We start from the raw sequence: 18786 nt of genomic DNA, 5'->3' as shown, positions 1-18786 counted from the left end.
TTCGGGCACGATTTGGAAATTTTCACGACGGGATGGACTCACTTTTGTTGCCAGGAGTTTAGACATTAATAGCTTTGTGCTGTTATTTTGAGGGGACAGCTATATAAGCTGTACACTGACTAGTTTACATTCCAGCAAAGTGTCATTTCTTAATTGTTGTCTGTTGAAAAGGTATAATAACATATATACATGTGTGTATTTACAATGTGAAGAGTGTACTCACTTTTGTAAGATTGTGGACATGCTGAGAAAGACAATACCACTGAGACGCCCAATTTGAGATGTTTTTACTCATAATAACAAACATTTTGAACGTAAACAAGGGCCCATATCGATACAATTTTAAGCAGGTTTTATTTTCAACTGATGTAATTGGCGGCCTCAGTCTTAAATGAATCGAATATAGATATTTTTGGAATGTGGGAGGAATCCGGCATCCTGGAGAGAGCCCAAGCAAACAAAAAACATGCAAGTGAGTGGCAAACAATTTATCAATACAAGTGTGTAGTTGTAAATTCTGCTTCTGTGACAATCCAATTTCCCTCACAGGATGAATAAAATATGTATTTATCTACCCATCTATCTGAAATCCATTTCTATCATTGAGTTTTTTCAAATCTTTTTTTTTTTTAGCTCAATAAAAAACTGGTACATAGATTTACTGTACTTTATACAATAAAACAAATATGTGCAAAATATGATGTACAATTTACATTTATCATTTAAAAGTATTGTATGAAATAATTTGTTAGTTAATCATAAATAAAACAAAAAATGAGAATAAATCATGATAATTAACACAAGCTATTTTCCATATTTTCCATACACATAGACCTTTTTTTCCACCTCACTTACAAATGACCTGGCCCATCTGACTTTCTGTTTTCAAAATCAAACTAAAAGTTTGTCACCCCTGCTCTAGTCATATTTTCAGCCTTCCTGGCTTATTTCCTGACAAGTTTCTTGCCTCCATCATGCTGCCACTTTGAATTCTGTAGGCTCTAATTGGTCTAATGACGAGAGTTGTGCTGAGAGTCGGGCAGAGCATGCTAGCAGGCGGATAGACGTCTGCAAATGCCAGGTCACCGGCTAGGCCGCTAACTCCTCCGCCCAGCCTTGTCATACTGCTCACAGTTAATTAACCTTTTCATTTGGCGTCATTTGTCCACGATAGCGGATTCCTACTTCACATGGACCACCATGTTTTCCTCTTCAATGCTTTATCAGTTGAAAAAGAGCTTAAGGGAGTCCTACATGGAAACTTCTCTAAATAAGCTGCTGTTCCCACAAACAGAATGTCATTTGATTTTCTTCTTTTCATGATGTTTTCTCTGCTCTCACTAATTCCTACTCCGCCTAACAGGCAGTAAACCTCTCATGCAACTGATAAAGCTGTACATGTCATTTTATCTTGTTATAAAGTCCCGCCGTAAAAGGACTTACTTGATATCACTCTCCCGTACCCGCTCCTCATCCAGATCCTCAATAAACTTTTCCGCCTTCATCCAGTAAATAAGTGGGCTGACATCACCGCTGTAGCCAAAGAACGCTCTGCATGTCAGGTTGACTGGACTTCCTGTGGGATGACAGGGGAGAGGAGGTACGTTGAATGCTTGACACCTGTAATTATCCTACACATTCAGTCCGGAACAGCCACTATGACACATGCAGCACTGCCCAATTAGTCCCATTCAGTTCTAATTTGACCCAGGAGCCATTTTAAACTCGACTTAAATCCAATTCTGCTTTTGGAGAGCATCTCGCTAGCAGGCTCCCAGCTTCCAGTGTGGCTTGAGGACAGACAAGGGCAGACTCAAAATCATCTTTAGGATATACTGTAGTTCAGACTGACCCAGGCTTGTCCTCCATCCTCTCTTTTAGTAACCGTAATTTCGCGTGTATAATGAGCACCCGTGTATAATACGCAGCCCCAAAGTTGACCTAAAAATTCTGGAAAACCCTTCTACCTATGTATAATGCATTTTTACAATGCATGATTTTGCTTCTACCCATATGATCAAAACATGAAGTATTATCTGTGTTTTGTTAGTTTTTTTTCCAAATAATTATTCTAAAGTTAAGCACTTCATTTGAACACATAATACTTTTTATTTACAGGAAGTCCTCGAGTTACGACGTACTTGACCTACGACGTTTCGACTTTACGATGCCCGTGCCTCGTCTGCCATTTTGTCCCGAGCACCATAGTGTTTCTGCTTAGCTAGTGCATAGTAGTGCTTGTCTGTGTGCCGGGAGTATCTTCGCCTTTTTCGCCCTCCTTTTTTCACACTCTCAGCAGTAATGGTAAGTATAGAATCTTATTTTTTTATTTTAATGTATTTTAGTTTCTTTAAGCGAAGTGTTAACCTTTCCTGCTACGGTCACCTGACTGTGGTCGGGAGACGCAGGGGAGAGGTTGTCCTCCTCTGGGTTAACTCCCTTCTCTCGTTGCACAGCTGAGCTGGGTGGCGGCAACAATAAAGGCACATAGCACCAATTTGCTGCTTTAATGGCTTTATTAGCTCCTCTGCACATTGAACGTCAACGGGTCCTCCGCTAATCACTACTCTTCCCCGTTCGCCGTCACTACATTTCCTACTGTACACACTCGCACCTGGGCTCATTCCTTCCTCCTTCACAGTCTCACCGGACGACGCCTGCGCAGTCCCGTCTCACTCACACATCGAAGCACACGCCCATACACACTGAGCTTGCTGTCACAATCACGTGGGACAATACCCGTAACAGAAGTATTTCGACGTAAATTTCGACATTAACGGTGAAATCCGACTTACGCGGAAATTCGGGTTACGTCGCCAGCGTAGGAACGGAACTCGTTCGTAAATCGAGGACTTCCTGTTCTTTTATTTAGTAAATGAGAAAACACACAGTTGTGCTCATATGTCTGATTACTCGGGGATGTAAGATGGGTACAATTTGTAAGATGGATACAATTCTTCAAAGAAAAAATGAAGGGCCAGGCGAAACACTTTTAGTTGTATTTGAATGGGATTCAAATTAAACTGTCAAGCATTTCAGAAAATCATTATCATCAAACAAAACATAACCATAAAGAAATTAATGATGGTTGTTGTTCAGTCATCAGTCACATTTAAAAAAAACTATATTGCATAAATTCTGCCAGTATATGTAAACTTATGAGCACAACTGTACATATTATGCACTGATACGTACCTCTGTCATATTGGAATAAAAGTGTAGGCTACACCGTTTTCATAATCACTAGGTGGCCCTAGCATATTGGAATGAAAGTGTACACCTTTCTCATAACCTCTAGGAGGCAGTGGCATATTGAAATGAACGTGTACTGCTTTTTCATAACCTCTAGATGGTGGCATACATATATAAAATGGGAAAGTTTTTTTCATTTTCCCCTACACCCATGCGCACCAGTGTTTGAATTTTATTTTTCAATTGCATTTTTAAATCTGCACACTTTGAAGGATTTTTTTGAAGGGTTTTTAGTAGATGTGAAAATAGGAATATATTTTTTTATTTTTTTTATTTAACCTTCATTTATCCAGGTACGGCAATTGATAACATATTCTCTTTTGCAATGTCCACCTGGCTGCTGCCAGCAGAGTAAAACTAGGCAAAACAAAAGCAAGTACAAAAAAATACATACACAACAAGCTGTACAATATGATGTATACAAACGTAATTATTGTATTATACATTATTCAAATCATATTTATTTATAGGCTTATTGTAGTTTTCTATTCTAACATTAACAGTAGTCCCATTTTCAGTAAATAACGATTCAGTATAACTGTGTACCAGGGCAAAAAACAATGTACATTAAGGAAAGCTAGAATGAGTTTGATGTGGAAGACCTTGGGACCCCTGACCTCAACCCAACCAAACACCTTTGGGATGAACTACAACAGAGATTATGCCACAGACCTCGTAGAATAATAGAAGCTAAAAATTATTAATCAAGAAAATATTTTCACGAGTAGGATTTATATGGTATATCACATACTGTCCTGATGGCAACTCAGGAATTCTACAAAGAAGCCGCTGCATTGATGCTAAAGGAACCGCTGTCGGGCGCACATCCAGCAGTATAAGGTGATTCAGCAAGTTTTTGTTAGCAATTCTGGCTCCTCGACCCTGTGGTGAAGACTTAGGCGGCTGTGACATTGGAGATAACAGTTGTGTGTAATTGGCTATACTTGCTACTTGGGAGATGAAAAGGATTTGATTTGACCAACTCTACCTGTTGAAAGCAATATAAGTGAAAAACAGGTTTAAAGTTCACGAAAGGCAGAGCTGGGAGAATGGTTTGCAGTGTGTCTTAGGACTCACCACAAATACTAGGGTTGGATGTTTAAAAGTGAATCTGTCTTTTCTCGAACAAAACAATGTTTTGACACATTGCTATTTCTCAAAAGTCCACCGGGGGGCTCTATGGTGTTACAAAGCAAAAGCAGCATAAAAAAAAAAAAAAAAAAAAAAAAGAAAAAAAACCCTAAACAAAACGAAAATGCAGCATAAAAAAACCCAAGGCAAAACAACTACAACAACAACAAAAAACAGACAAGCTGATTCTTTTACGTGACAGTGACTTGACAGCATCTTGTGTCGTTGCACCCACAATGTCACTCCACAGGGTGCCAACACAGTTCGTACAGTATGTGCTCTACTGTATATGCACAAGTGGCAAAGACAGAATAAGGTTTGTAGTAGTTTACGGTAATTACACAGACAGTTGAGACCTTTGTGGAAAAGCAGACAAACTTGTGTGCCACATAAAATGAATCACTAAAAATAACAATAGCATTCTTTTTGCTTTGGTGCACAAGATTGCATGTAGGTGTGATGAACTCCCCTTTTGTGTGTACTCACACACAAAAGTTAATCTATTGAATCTAAACAATCAAACTCCTAGGAGTAGGAAAGATGGCCCTGAAAAAAAGGAATGAACAAGAATAACACTTCAGAAGTGAAATTTCCTTTTTTTTTCCTCATCAGTAATGAGGTCACATTAACCCCCTTGCGTCATTTTTTGCAAGGGAGGAAGCAATTAAAGAGAAAAGCTGCACAAGAACAGCACAGTAATTGTGAGAGTGAGTCTGACACCTTGAGTATGGGATGGGTGATTCTAAAATCTAGATTCTAGACCTGTTTGAAAAACAGTGGGACTGCGGTTCAGAAACAAAAATATATGTAGGCATATAGTGAAGATCGAGCATTGCAGAAATTTGCATATCAAGGTGTTTATAGTGGCTCTCATGTTGGTCGCATTAGACGAAGATCACTGAAAGCACAGAGCCTCTTGCTACAAAAGAGAAATTCCTGAAACCACTGCAATGCCCTGAGTGCTGAGAATGACCATCCCCTAGATATCGAAGGGTTACATACTGTAAGCTACAGAACCCTCTAATTGCCATGGCTGGGAGCACACTCTTGTCAGCAGTGGCTGTGGCAGATGTCCCTTTTTAATTGATACCCTGAACAGCTTTTCGCTGTGTTGTTTATTTATGCTTCCACCTCTATAATCACATTTTCTATTGCCTTATGCGTGCTCAATCTTCTGTAGTCATACTGTGGCAGCGTACTTCATTATTATCCGCCACATTTTCTGTTAATTACTAGGTATCAGCAGACACAAACACTGTTTAGGATGTTCACATGTGGAAATCATAAAACTGAAATGCATTGCATTGCATGTACAATTCTTATGGCCCTGCTTTCTGATGTTCCGTTTTGCGAAGAGCAAGCGGTCTGCAAATACATATTCCATCATTATTGAATAATCCATGATAAATAGAAAAATAACCAAATAACAAGTACAATGGCAGAATACGGGATGACATTTGTGAAGATTAAGAGCCGCTGTCTCCGCATGACACACAATACGTTGACAATATGTATAACAAAAGCACCAGCTATTATTGGTGCCCCATTCAGCAAAGTCCTTAACTATGCAACAATTCTGTTGCCCATAGTCTTGCTCAGCTGTACTCTCCTAATGAAACATGGACAAAGGCCGCAGTCTTCTTTTCGGCTTGTCCCTTTTGGGGTTGCCACAGCGCGTCATCCTTTTCCATGTAAGCCTATCTCCTGCATCCTCCTCTTGAACACCAACTGCCCTCATGTCTTTCCTCACGACATCCATCAACCTTCTCTTTGGTCTTCCTCTAGCTCTCTTGCCTGGCAGCTCCATCCTCATCATCCTTCTACCAATATACTCTGGACGTGTCCAAACCATCTCTAACTTTGTCTCCAAAACATCGAACCTCTGATGAGCTCATTTCTAATTCTAATTTTATCCAATCTGGTCACTCCTCAACATCTTAATTTCTCCATCCCGTTGTCTCTTCAGTGCCACTGTCTTTAATCCGTACATCATGGCTGGCCTCACCACTGTTTTATAAACTTCATCCTAGCAGAAACTCTTCTGTCACATAACACACCTGACACCTTCCTCCACCCGTTCCAACCTGCTTGGACCCTATTCTTCACTTCGTGACCACACTCACCATTGCTCTGGACTGTTCACCCCAACTATTTAAAGTCCTCCACCCTTGCCATCTCTTCTCCCTGTAGCCTCACCCTTCCCCACACCACCCGTCTCATTCCTGCACATATATTCTGTCTTACTTCGGTGAATCTTCATTCCTCTGCTTTCCAGTGTATCCCTCCATCTTTCTAACTGTTCCTCCACCTGCTCCCTGCTTTCACTGCAGATTACAATGTCATCTGCGAACATCATGGTCCACGGGGATTCCAGTCTAACCTCATCTCTCAGCTTATCTATCACCACTGCAAACACGAAGGGCCTCAGGGCTGATCCCTTCTTTTAAAATAACCCCGACTCCATTTCTCTTCCCATCTACACCATGGTAAAATAATTTAAACCCTGCCCCTAAACTTCTAGCCTTACTGCCTTTCCACCTGGTCTCCTGGATACACAATATGTCAACCTTTCTCCTAATCATCATGTCAACCAACTCCTGAGATTTTCCTGTCATTGTCCCAACATTCAAAGTCCCCACATTCAGTTCTTGGCTCTGTGCTTTCCTCTTCTCTTTCTGCTGAAAAACCCGCTTTGCACCTCTTCTTCTTCTTCGACTTCGACCCACAGTAGCTGCATTTCAACCGGCGCCCTGCAGGTTGACGGTGGCGGACGTTGTTAACCCGGGCTGGGACCGATCCGGTATGGAATTCTTTGGATGAACGCTTTGCTAATTGAACGAGGATGTGGCAAAGTGAAAGGTGCCAATGTTCGCCATGTTGGCGCCCTCATTCTGCTGTTCGTGAACGGTGTTAATGGTTTAGTTTCTTCTCCTTGCTTCATATAATACTCCAATCCGCCATCCAGCCGATGCTGGCTTAGCGGTCAGGCTCACGGGCTTTCCCAGCTCCGGAGAGCGGCACATCAGGGAAGACAAGACCTAATGCTGCTTGGCGCCGAATTGAAGCATGCGTGTTTATTACCGCGAGGTACATTTAAAGTGTTGATGGTCAATGTATCCTGCAATTCACATTAAAGTTTTAAGACGGATGCCCTTCCTGACGCAACCCTCTGCATTTATCCGGGCTTGGGACCGGCCTACAGTTTGCCCCCCATAGGGCTGCATTGGACAAAGGCCACAGTAAATGCAAAAAACAAGGTTAATACTGCAGTTCGGTGAGCACCAGAGGATCATGGTCATTGTCATCTTGGAAGTGAAAATATTTTTGGCTTGACTTATATTTCCTTCAATCTGGTGTTGTTTTTTTACAGCATTATTTTTGTTCAAAAAATCTTTAAATACTGTACATTCCAGCTGGTCCAGAGTTCTAGTGTTCTGCTGTTATAGTGTAAGAGAAGGTAAAGAGATCATATTTATACTGTAAAATTTAGTAAGCACCATTTCTTGAAAAACTGATAGTGCCTTAACACCCAACTTGAACTTGTTCTTAGATTTCAGATTTATGTGTGGTTCCCAGAATTTTCTAAAGCAGAACGGAGGCCTTCAGCCCCTCCTCTGCTGTGGAACTATCATACAGATTTGGTTTGACAACCTAAGATCAGAATTAGGGCCCGACCGATATTGATTCTTTTGAGGCAGATGCTGATATTTGGCAGAAAGAAATTCCAATAACCGGTTAATCTACACATTAATAAAAAAAATATGGTTGGGACTTTAACACATTATCATGATTAATTAATTACCAATAAATTAATTAGTTAAAAAATAAAAGCCTTTTTATCATGTTTTGTGTTCCAAACAACCGTGAACCTTTGTCAGCCGATTAACAAGTAAACAGATGAACAGTATATTTAAAGAGCATGAACAGTATAAAAATAACCTAGCCACACTTGTGTGTAGTTAGCCCCAAAATCACCCAATTAAAACTACCTAGTCATCAATCTGGAGTAGGTCTGATGATATGGAAAATTACTCTGAGTTGTGAGGGTTTTTTGTTTGTTTCTTTATGTGACCAACACTTTTTAGTATGACAAACACAACATTGGATGTACCAACAAATGAACAACTCTTTCCTGTAAGACAGGCCTAGCTGTTACGATGAAATGATATAAAAAACAAATCTTTATTTTACTATTGAACTGTAAAAAGAAAAACCTTCAATCACAGTAGAATATTGACTTATTGATTTAACTTCAAGCCTTGCAAAAATGTAATACTGTATAATGATGGCGGAACAGTGACCGACAAGTTAGCACATCTGCCTCGCAGTTCTGGGTACCCGGGTTCAAATCCGGCCTCCCCTGTCTGGACTTTGCATGTTCTCCCTGTGTCTGCGTGGGTTTTCTTCAGGTACTCCGGTTTCCTGTTAGGTTGATTGAAGACTCTAAATAGCCCATAGGTGTGAATGTGAGTGTGACTGTTTGTTTATATGTGCCCTGCGATTGGCTGGCAACTAGTTCAGGGTGCACCTCGCCTCTCACCCAGAGTAATTCGGGATAGGCTTCAGCACCGCGACCCTCGTGAGGATAAGCGGTAAGGAAACTGATGGATGTATATTGATGTAGCAGTAGCACTGCTATCAGTGTCAGTGGAGTACAGAGATAAAGTGGAGAGTGACACGAGCTATGGTTTTCATCACCAATATGTGCGTATGAAAGCGGTTCAAATGGTAAAATATAATAAATGTTGATTATTGTTCTTATTAATTACAGTAAAAGTATAAAATTGATTCACTTGTTATTTGATAATCCTTAAAAAGATCTTAAAGGTCAGATGACAAAGATGTTATGGGGTCAGTTAAAATTCATATTTGCATTGTTTATGTTATGTAATACATGCACGTCACTTCCACCAAGTTTTCAACTATAGTTTAGCTAAAAATGAGGTTTTTATTACGTGTATTGAGCAGTCCCCGAACTTACCGAAGCTCAAGACACTGCGGTGTGGTTTCTCTATCCACCGTAAGGGTTACCGGAAGTGACGTTGCAATTGACAAACACAGCGCGCTATAATGGCGAGCAACGTGTTGGAATATGTGGAGGAGGAGGATTTCGACGTACAGGAGCACCCAACTGAACATGGCATTGTCAATCTGTACATGTTTGAGCTGATCAGGAGATCGGAACAGTGACGACGACGAGCAGCCAAGTAGCAGCTGTACAACAGAAAAAGAGAGTGGCCACTGGCTCGATGTGACGGTGTGTCAAAAGCATGTATTTTTAATACAGTCATGACTGGAAATAATGGCACCCCAGGTGTGCCAATATTTTTTAGCACGACTATACATATTATATATTCATAGATGTTTCAGTGACACGGCGCAAGCTTTTACATTAGTATGCAGTATTTCTATATATTGTGTGCCCCTCGCTCAAGTGGTGTTATAACACGCCACACACAAAGTCTTTGCCGTGTGTCTGTTGGCTTGCCATATAGGCAAAAGTACAGGTGACAGTACTGAGTACTTTTTTCCTACTCCCCAGTGCATAGTAACCATAATAGAGTCGTAGGTATATGCAAAGAAATCCTCACCTCTTGTCTGCGCCGCATCGCTACGACACCATGGCGGCTGCGAGATTTAGTTCTGTTGCCGGAGTTCGAGGTCCCGATGGCCGTAGGAAAAATAGTTGTCACTGCAGCTGGTTTCAGCCTCTACCTCTGTATCCAATGGTTTCTGCTAAATCTTTCCCAAAACACGCCGGTTCGAAGTGATCAGCACAGAGTTTGGAATGCTTGCTAGGCACCCATAGGTGACCACGTTGCTTCCCCAGTCAATGGACTTTCCCTATCCACTGGTCACGTATTCCTTTTTCACTTGGAAAGCCAAAAAAAAAGAAAAAAAAAAACTCTTGGCACTGCCTGAACCATTTGTAGAACCAAATGGCACACAATAAACCATCGTAACATCGCTAAATCATACGACAACAAATATACAAGGACGGGACTATGTTTTCCTTGGGACTCCAAAAGACTAGCTAGCTGCGTACGGCCCTGGTTTGAGTCAGCTTGGCCTTGATGAAGAAGGCAGCTAGCTAGCTGCGAGAACTAATGTGAATTGCAGGATACATTGACCATCGACACTTTAAACGTATGTCGCGGTAATAAACACGCATGCTTCAATTTGACGCCAAGCGGCATCAGGGCTTGTCTTCCCAGATGTGCCGCTCCCCGCAGCTGGGAAAGCCTTTGAGCCTGACCGCTAAGTCAGCAGTGGCTGGATGGCGGATTGAAATATTTTATGAAGCCGGGGGAAGATATATATACAGTGGGTACGGAAAGTATTCTGACCCCCTTAAATGTTTCACTGTTTGTTATATTGCAGTCATTTGCTAAAATCATTAATTTTTTTGCCCCTCAATGTACACACAGCACCCCATATTGACATATGTGGTTAAAAAAAAAAATACAGTACAGTATATTGCATACCAGCCAACTACTCCGGTTTTGCCGTCATGAGTACGGATTTAAATAACTCATTCAGGGTTATACGGGTTCATAGATAAATTATTATAATTTTTTTTCATTCGGGTGATTATATGTTCGAGATCAGAGATCCTGATATGTTTCCCATCAATCTATGTGATCAGCTGTGTGCATATTTCCTCGGTATAACATGGCGGGAATGTGTGTGACAACAGCAAATCCAAGTCATCCTTTTCCTGCTCCACTTCCATTTGCAAGTTGCAGGACCAAACAGAAATTGCGCCTCATCAGCTGGCCCGCCCCATAGCGAGATAGAAACGCCAACTTAGCCGTCCTACCATAGAGCCTGCTGCATCGGCAGCGGCCTGTCCTTGCCCCGGCGATGGAGGCGATGGTGGCGTGGAGCAATGCTATTAATGCACTACATTAATTTATTTGAATTATGCTATTATTGTGATTGTGGCAGAAATGTGAGCTTTTTAGACACATTTTAAGGTGTTTAAATGCTAAAATTAATTTCCCCCCGAAACCTCTGCCAGGACTTTGTCCTGAACCTGGGTACAAGGTTTTTCTGGTTTCAAAAGTTGGCAGGTATGATATAGTATGTGGAGCCTCAAAATCAGGTAACGGATCGCAGTTTTTCCGTTGTAGACCACTGTTATATGTTTGGTGCTCACTCGCTTGGTGTAAATTGGAATCAGTAATTTTCTTCTCGATGGGCCACTTCAATCGTGTTCTGCCGAGCTGCTTGGTGGGCAGCGGGTTTAAATGACTTTGACATGTCATTATCAGGTTTCATAAGAAATTGTGCAATTCTGTGCACTTGGTTCTTGCTTCAGACAAAAGTTGGCGACACTAAGCCTGTTTAATTTGAAGTTTTGCATTATCATGGAAAGCATCTTGGTAATACACTGCAGTTTCTTCTCTGATCCACTGTGCCAGACTGTCTGGCTTTAGGCTTTCCAGTCACCTCTTTTCGGCCTCCACCTCATCATCAAGATTCTAAAGATGATTGGCCTGGCTTTTTAAACATTTTACATGCAGGGTGCAATATAAAGCTCCACATAAGCGCTTTTCATCCGTGCTGAATTTGGAGTTGAGGCAGAAACATGTTTACTGAATTGCTGAGCACTTGAACACCCTTGGCATCCATTTAATTAAAACAACACATTAAATTATATGCAATACTATGAAGAGAAGTGATAGCGAAATACAGACACAGTAAACTATAACTTGATGCTGAAGAGTATTTTTGGATGGAGGCTGTCTGTGAGGCGGCACGGTGGCCGACTGGTTAGAGCGTCAGCCTCACAGTTCTGAGGACCCGGGTTCAATCCCCGGCCTCGCCTGTGTAGAGTTTGCATGTTCTCCCCGTGCCTGCGTGGGTTTTCTCCGGGCACTCCGGTTTCCTCCCACATCCCAAAAACATGCATGAATTGGAGACTCTAAATTGCCCGTAGGTGTGAATGTGAGTGCGAATGGTTGTTTGTTTGTATGTGCCCTGCGATTGGCTGGCAACCAGTTCAGGGTGTACACCGCCTCCTGCCCGATGACAGCTGGGATAGGCTCCAGCACGTCTGCGACCCGAGTGAGGAGAAGCGGCTCAGAAAATGGATGGATGGGCTGTCTGTGAATCAATGTATACTGTACATCCATATGCCATATACTGTACAAAAAGGTATGTGGAGTATGATGAATGACAAATAACAGAAGTTGGTGCAAAATGATGCAGCTGCATTGACGGGGGTAGTGGTCCGGTAACCGTGCCCCCCCCTCCTCCCTTTGCGACTGGTCGGGGCGCTTCAGTTGGGCTGGGGGTTCTTGGTGGCGTCCCCATAGCTGGATCCCCCGCGGGATAGGTTCACTGGCTTGACCCTCCGCCTTGTAGGGCGAAGGGGCTGGGCCCACCCTTTTTCAATTTGCCGGCTCAGCAACTCCGTACACCAGTTGACTAACATGCATGTGATTTGGTGTTCATTGACTCCTAAGTTCCATAGACACGCTATAGGCTTGAATTGCTTATGCTGGCACAACGAACAATAACACAGGTTACGTATATTAAGATATCAACTCAGGTTCTTACAGGTGTTCAGACACTATAAAAGCATCCCACCGCACCCCTCATCAGTAGCACTGCCTTGCTCATTTTCCACATTCTGTCCTGTCCTGCTATTTTCTGTCCTCTCTCATCTTGTCCTATTGGTTAGTTGTTGCATGTCCTCACCTGAATAGGACAGGTTAAAAAAAACAAAAAAAAATATAAGGCGCACTTAAAAGTCTAAAAATTTTCTCAAAAATGGACGGGGCGCCTTATAATGCGACGCGCCTTATGTGTGCACAGAGTTCCTAAATCTGAAAATGTTGTTGTGTGACTTTAATGAGCGCTCCACTTGACTGACTGGGAGCATTTCCTGCCGACATGCTGCTTATATAGAGGAAAGGCGGACGTGACTGAGCACAGCATGCGGATGTTAAAGGGGGAAGGCTGCGCGAGAAAGAAGATGATAAAGGCACGCCCCCAGTAGGTATATATTGGCTAAGGACCCCCGGAAATGGCACCTACGAAGAGACACGCTTACGAAGCACAGTTTAAACTGCAAGCTATCAGCTACGGGGAGGAACATGGGAATCGAGCAGCCACGAGAGAATTCAAGATCAACGAATCCGTGGTTCGCAAGTTGATGCCTGGGCTAAGGTATCTGCTCTGACTGTTGTCCGAGCTTTCGCAAAAGCTGGCATCATTGCTGAACAGCCCCTCGGCAACGAGACGGACTCAGACAATGACAAGAGGGAACCTGGCATGTTTGATGGCGAAATTGCCCAGCTGTTCATTTCGGATACAGAAGATGAGGACTTTGATGGATTTCTGGATGAGGATTGATCAAAAAAATAACGTGAGTACATTCTTAAATACTTCAATAAAGTACAACCTAACTCAGTTTTGCTCACGCTGCCTTTTTAAAAACATATGTTCCTGTGTGCATGCATGGTACCGTATGTTTTAGGCTAGCATATGTTTTACCATGCCTGCGCCCAATAAGACGCTGCGCCTTATGTATGTGTTAAATACAGAAATAGACCCCGTAACTGAGACTGCGCCTTTTAAAACAGTGTGACTTATGGTCGCGAAAATACGGTAAATTCAGTTTAGTGTAAGCCCGTAGTACTGTTGATCAATCAACCAACATTTCATGTAGCAAATATATATTTTTGTCAATTTCTGGATTATTTTTTTTTTCAATCAAAACTTGGCAAAAGAAGTTTTTGAACCCTGTAATTTCCATTGTGTGGTTGTGCAGTTCTATAAATCCAGTAAACCAGCACACAGTGGCAGTGTGTTGCGTGATCAAAACAAAAGAATTTCACCCAATTATGACACCGGATTAGTCCCAAATATTCACTAGAAATGAGCAAGCATGATTGCTGATATCTGACTGATAATGAGTGAGTCATTTTTTCCCTCATGCCACATAATGGCATGACATATACTGGGGGGCTTGGATAATTCTTTTCAACTTTGAAAAGATTAAAAGACAGTGTGGATGTGAAAAGTTTGAATTGTGAATTGCAGTTAGTGCTATATCTGTAACATATGATACTCGTTTACATACCGAATGACTAAGTCAGAGGAGGAATCTTAATTGATACCAAGAAAAATTGTCTCAGTGAACATGATTTTTTTCCCCCCCAGTATGCAAGCTGAAGGCATACAAGTAATTATAGTGGGGAGCAGATCATGGCATGATTAGAAAAAGCAATGATGATTACGATGATGATGATTACTTCTTTCGTGAGCAAGTCTTGGACCGCTATTGCTGAACAAACACAACAAGACGTTATATCACTTAAACGTCTTGATAAAAAGGTGAAGGTCGCTATTTCAGATGGCTAAATTTGCAACAGTGGTGAAAGTCCCATGAGTCACAATTGGTTATGTGCTAATGGCATGAAAAGGACAATGACAATTGAAAGCCATGCTAACGAAGCATAGTGGGCCTCCTGGCTGTGAGTCTTAGTGCAATGGTAGTAGAGAGGGGGATGGTATTTGAGGGTGTTTGGCTGTAACGTGCTCATGCCAGGGCTCATGGGTAATTACCGGGGAGATATGGAAGTGAACGCTGGCAGCAATTTCCCTGTTGCTTTTATTAGCACAGATGTGCAATTCTCTACCGGCCCGTTGAATACAAGCTATGTCTTTCATGCACTGTGTATCTATTGTGCTTGTGCAATGTGAACATCATTGGATGAAGTGTCAAGTGTTGCTTGTGAGCACCTAAGGAGGTTGTCTCATCCCTCGTCTCTCCCCTTTGTTACAGGGCCACCCGCCTGCTGCCCCACAACATGAAAACCTGTATCTGTGCAAATACACAGTGCTCCTGGGAGGCACAAGCACAACAAAGCACCCCTGGTCGTATGCACACCTGCACCTCAGCGCATATCTCTCTCACACATGCAGCCACATAGGCACTGTGCTGTTTAGTATGCTAATGATAACGATGTAACCGTCACTGAATATGATGAGGAGAAAAACATCCCATTGGAAAACATTTATAAAGGCCAGCACGGTATCTGAGAGTGAATATTTGTAAAGTAAGGTTTATTTGCATTGCACGATGCAGATGGAGGAAATTATTGACATTTTCAGCGCTGCGTCCTTGAGACGGGCTTTGCCTCATTCAAAGTAAATACAATGCTGATTAACAATGGGTAAATGTGCACATGGGAGTAGGGGATGGAACCTGCGTTCTGATCGCTACCACTGACACTAAAGACAAGCAGCCAACCCATACATGCTTACAATTTGTCAGAAAATGAGATAAAAATGGCCTCGAAGGAATGGCTGCAAGCAAGCCCAACAACTCGCAAGAATTATATGGGCTGGAGCTGTGCCAAGTCGAGTGGGAGATGAAGGTGGGAGGAAGAGGAGCTGCAGCTTATAGCGTTCATGCAATTCAATCAACAGCGGCTTTGTGTTCTGATCCGGAGTTGGAGGCGTTGTAAGTATGTGCAGATGGAAAGATGGCTTGCCACAAACATGATACAGACAACAGTTTCATGTTGATCTTTCAGGACACCAAAAAGCATCTCAGCAATTGCTAAACAGATTGATGCAGACACGTTTACGTCAAATCACAAAGTGCTATAATAGTCATAAAATTGTTGGAAAGTTTGGAACTCGTCCGGCATAAAAAGGTATACAGAGCTTCCATTCTGCGTGAGCAAGCAGCCGAAGCTCCCACCTCAAACTGCAAACCAATGGCAGGAGGTCCCATTGCACTGTGCCCGAGCACATCTGATGGCCTCATGATCTGATCTGGCACATGCGACTGCTGCTCCCATTATGCCTCATGACACTGAGGATCTCAACACCGGACCTAAAAAAATCTCCCGAATGTATGTAACTATCTAGGTTAAGACCTTGAGGGAGTTTCTGTTGTAATCAACGTGCAAACATCCATCCATCCATCCATTTACTGGGCCGCTTATCCTCACAAGGGTTGCGGGAGTGCTGGAGCCTATCCCAGCTATCATCGGGCAGGAGGCGGGGTACACCCTGAACTGGTTGCCAGCCAATCGCAGGGCACATACAAACAAACAACAATTCACACTCACAGTAACACCTACGGGCAATTTAGAGTCCTCAATGAACCTACCATGCATGTTTTTGGGATGTGGGAGGAAACCAGAGTGCCCGGAGAAAACCCACGCAGGCACGGGGAGAACATGCAAACTCCACACAGGCGGGGCCGGGGATTGAACCCCAATCCTCAGAACTCTGAGGCAGACGGTCTAACTAGTCGCCCACCGTGCCGAGAAATTACTGTGTCCATAGGCATGCCAATAAAAGGATTAGGCTTCCTGAAAGTAAACAATAAATAATGGAACAGTCCCCAGACAATAAAAACAACCTCCAGCCATGCCAAATCTGGATATTAAAGTTTCTGCTACAGGTTTGTATTCTCTGGTATTTTATTACCCCCAAATTGGACATTTTGCTGAATTGGAACATTTGAGGAAAATGTTTCTTCCTGCTCATGAAGTTGGAAATGTATCCCCCCTATCAGACTAACCTGAGGTCATCTATTCAAGAGATGCTGGCTAATGCAAGAAGTGGAATGTATGAAATTGAAGATTTCCACTGGTAAAATGGATCCAAAGGCATGTAAAGCAAAGGATCATTTTCAGTTTCTTTTTATATGCAAAGGAGCTTCCTTGTCTCCAAGCACACTGGTGAAGACAAATCGAGTAATAAGCACTTTATACCAGTCCTGGTACATGAGGCATTTCTTTTGTAAATCTGTGAATCAACAAACTTTAAATTGCCTCATGCCAGCAAACTGTTAATTGGTTATGCAAAAACAATCCCAAACAGTCCCTTATGTGTAGTTGAAAGAAAAAAGTATATACAGTACCTACAGTTGCAAAAAAAAAATTTTAAAATAAAAATGAATAAAAAAGCGCTCTTTGGAATTTCCTGTATTTTTGCATAAATTGGTCATAAAATATGCTCTGATTTGCATCTAAGTCACAACAATAGACAAAGAAAGTCTCCAACTAATACCACACAATAAAATTTATTGACCACAACATATAACCATTCACAACGCAGAATGGAAAAAGCATTCTAGTCCTCGTCAGCAGATGGGCTATTGAATTCTGCAGTAATTTGAATTTACTAATACTGTAGTTCTTTTAGGAAGACCAGAAAGAAGAGCATGGTAGTAATCCATGTGACTGGAATTTAAGTGTGCGTTAGCATCTCTTTTTTCTCAAGAGAGAAACAGGCAGAGTCTGGCAATGAGTTTGAATTGGTCAAATCCAGTTTTCACTATGTTATTAACTTGTTTTGGCCAAAATTTAACACAGAGTCAAAGATAACGCCCAATTTTTTCACTAGACTTTACACAATCAGGATTTTTGGAGCCGATCACCAATCACTGACCACTTGACCTGATCACCGACCCTAACCAGGACCAGCGGTGTGGAAAATGGATGGATGGATGGATATTTACAGTACTATGTCAAAAGACACGCGACATGGCAAAAAATAAACTAGCTTTTGGATTCAAATACACTGTGCACGATGGTGACACGGCGTAAATCTCTTTTGCGGACAATCGGATCGGCGAATTATGACATTATAGCCGATCAGCATAAAATGCTAATTATCGGCCGATACCGATCAGGCCGATAAAATCGGTGTAAAGTCTAATAACCACATGGCCAAGTGGCTCTTTCTTTTCTGCCAGACTGGGTCTAGTCCGAGGCTGTTTGCTCCACAAAACTAGACTGGAAAGCATATTTGCCACTAATCCAACTTGAACAAGACTATTTGCATACTAACAAAAAACACACACTGAGCAAAACATATTACAAAGTTAAAAATGCAAGCTGACTTGCACTTTCTGAACAAAATTAATAAATACAATATTTTATTATTATTTTTTGTGACAAGTAAAAAAATAAAGTAGCTTCAAATATAAATACACTGTGTATGATGGCGACGCGGAGTAAATGTCTTTTGCAGAGCCGATCAATGATCGGCAAATTATGACATTAAAGCCGATCAGCATAAAATGCTAATTATCGGCAGATACTGAGCAAAATAGACTTTACACAGATCGGTGTAAAGTCTATTTTTAACTTTGTCTGATGGAGTGAAAGAAAGTTGTTATTGTAATTTTGATTGAGGTTTCTCTCGCCGAGCTCCCGGACCGATAACTAAAACATCAGTTTTGTGCTGATCAAGCTGTAAGAAATTGCCCGCCATTCAGGACTTAATTTCTAAAATACAGCGATATAGAGTATCAATTAGGCTGTGGTCATCAGGAGAAACTTAAATGAAAAGCTGAATTTCATCAGCACAACTGTGAAAACATACGTATTTTGTGTCTACAGATGACTTTGCCAAGTGGCAGTA

The 18786-nt window shown here is 41.9% G+C and overlaps 1 protein-coding gene across 9 annotated transcripts in view; it reads right to left on the bottom strand.

Annotated features, from left to right (window-relative positions):
• Positions 1-18786, bottom strand: part of LOC133410360 (interleukin-1 receptor accessory protein-like 1) — a 234255-nt gene that overhangs the window by 22473 nt on the left and 192996 nt on the right. For all 9 annotated transcript variants that reach the window (XM_061691474.1, XM_061691457.1, XM_061691448.1 and 6 more), the window contains one exon: positions 1444-1576. In XM_061691474.1, the coding sequence (XP_061547458.1) occupies positions 1444-1576 (133 nt within the window). The remainder of the gene's footprint in view (positions 1-1443; positions 1577-18786) is intronic.

This window comes from Phycodurus eques, chromosome 1, assembly GCF_024500275.1.
Source record: "Phycodurus eques isolate BA_2022a chromosome 1, UOR_Pequ_1.1, whole genome shotgun sequence".
In the NCBI taxonomy this organism is placed as follows: Eukaryota; Metazoa; Chordata; class Actinopteri; order Syngnathiformes; family Syngnathidae; genus Phycodurus; species Phycodurus eques.
The sequence above is the reverse complement of the archived record's forward strand: the minus strand, read 5'-3'. Positions and strand labels throughout refer to the sequence as shown.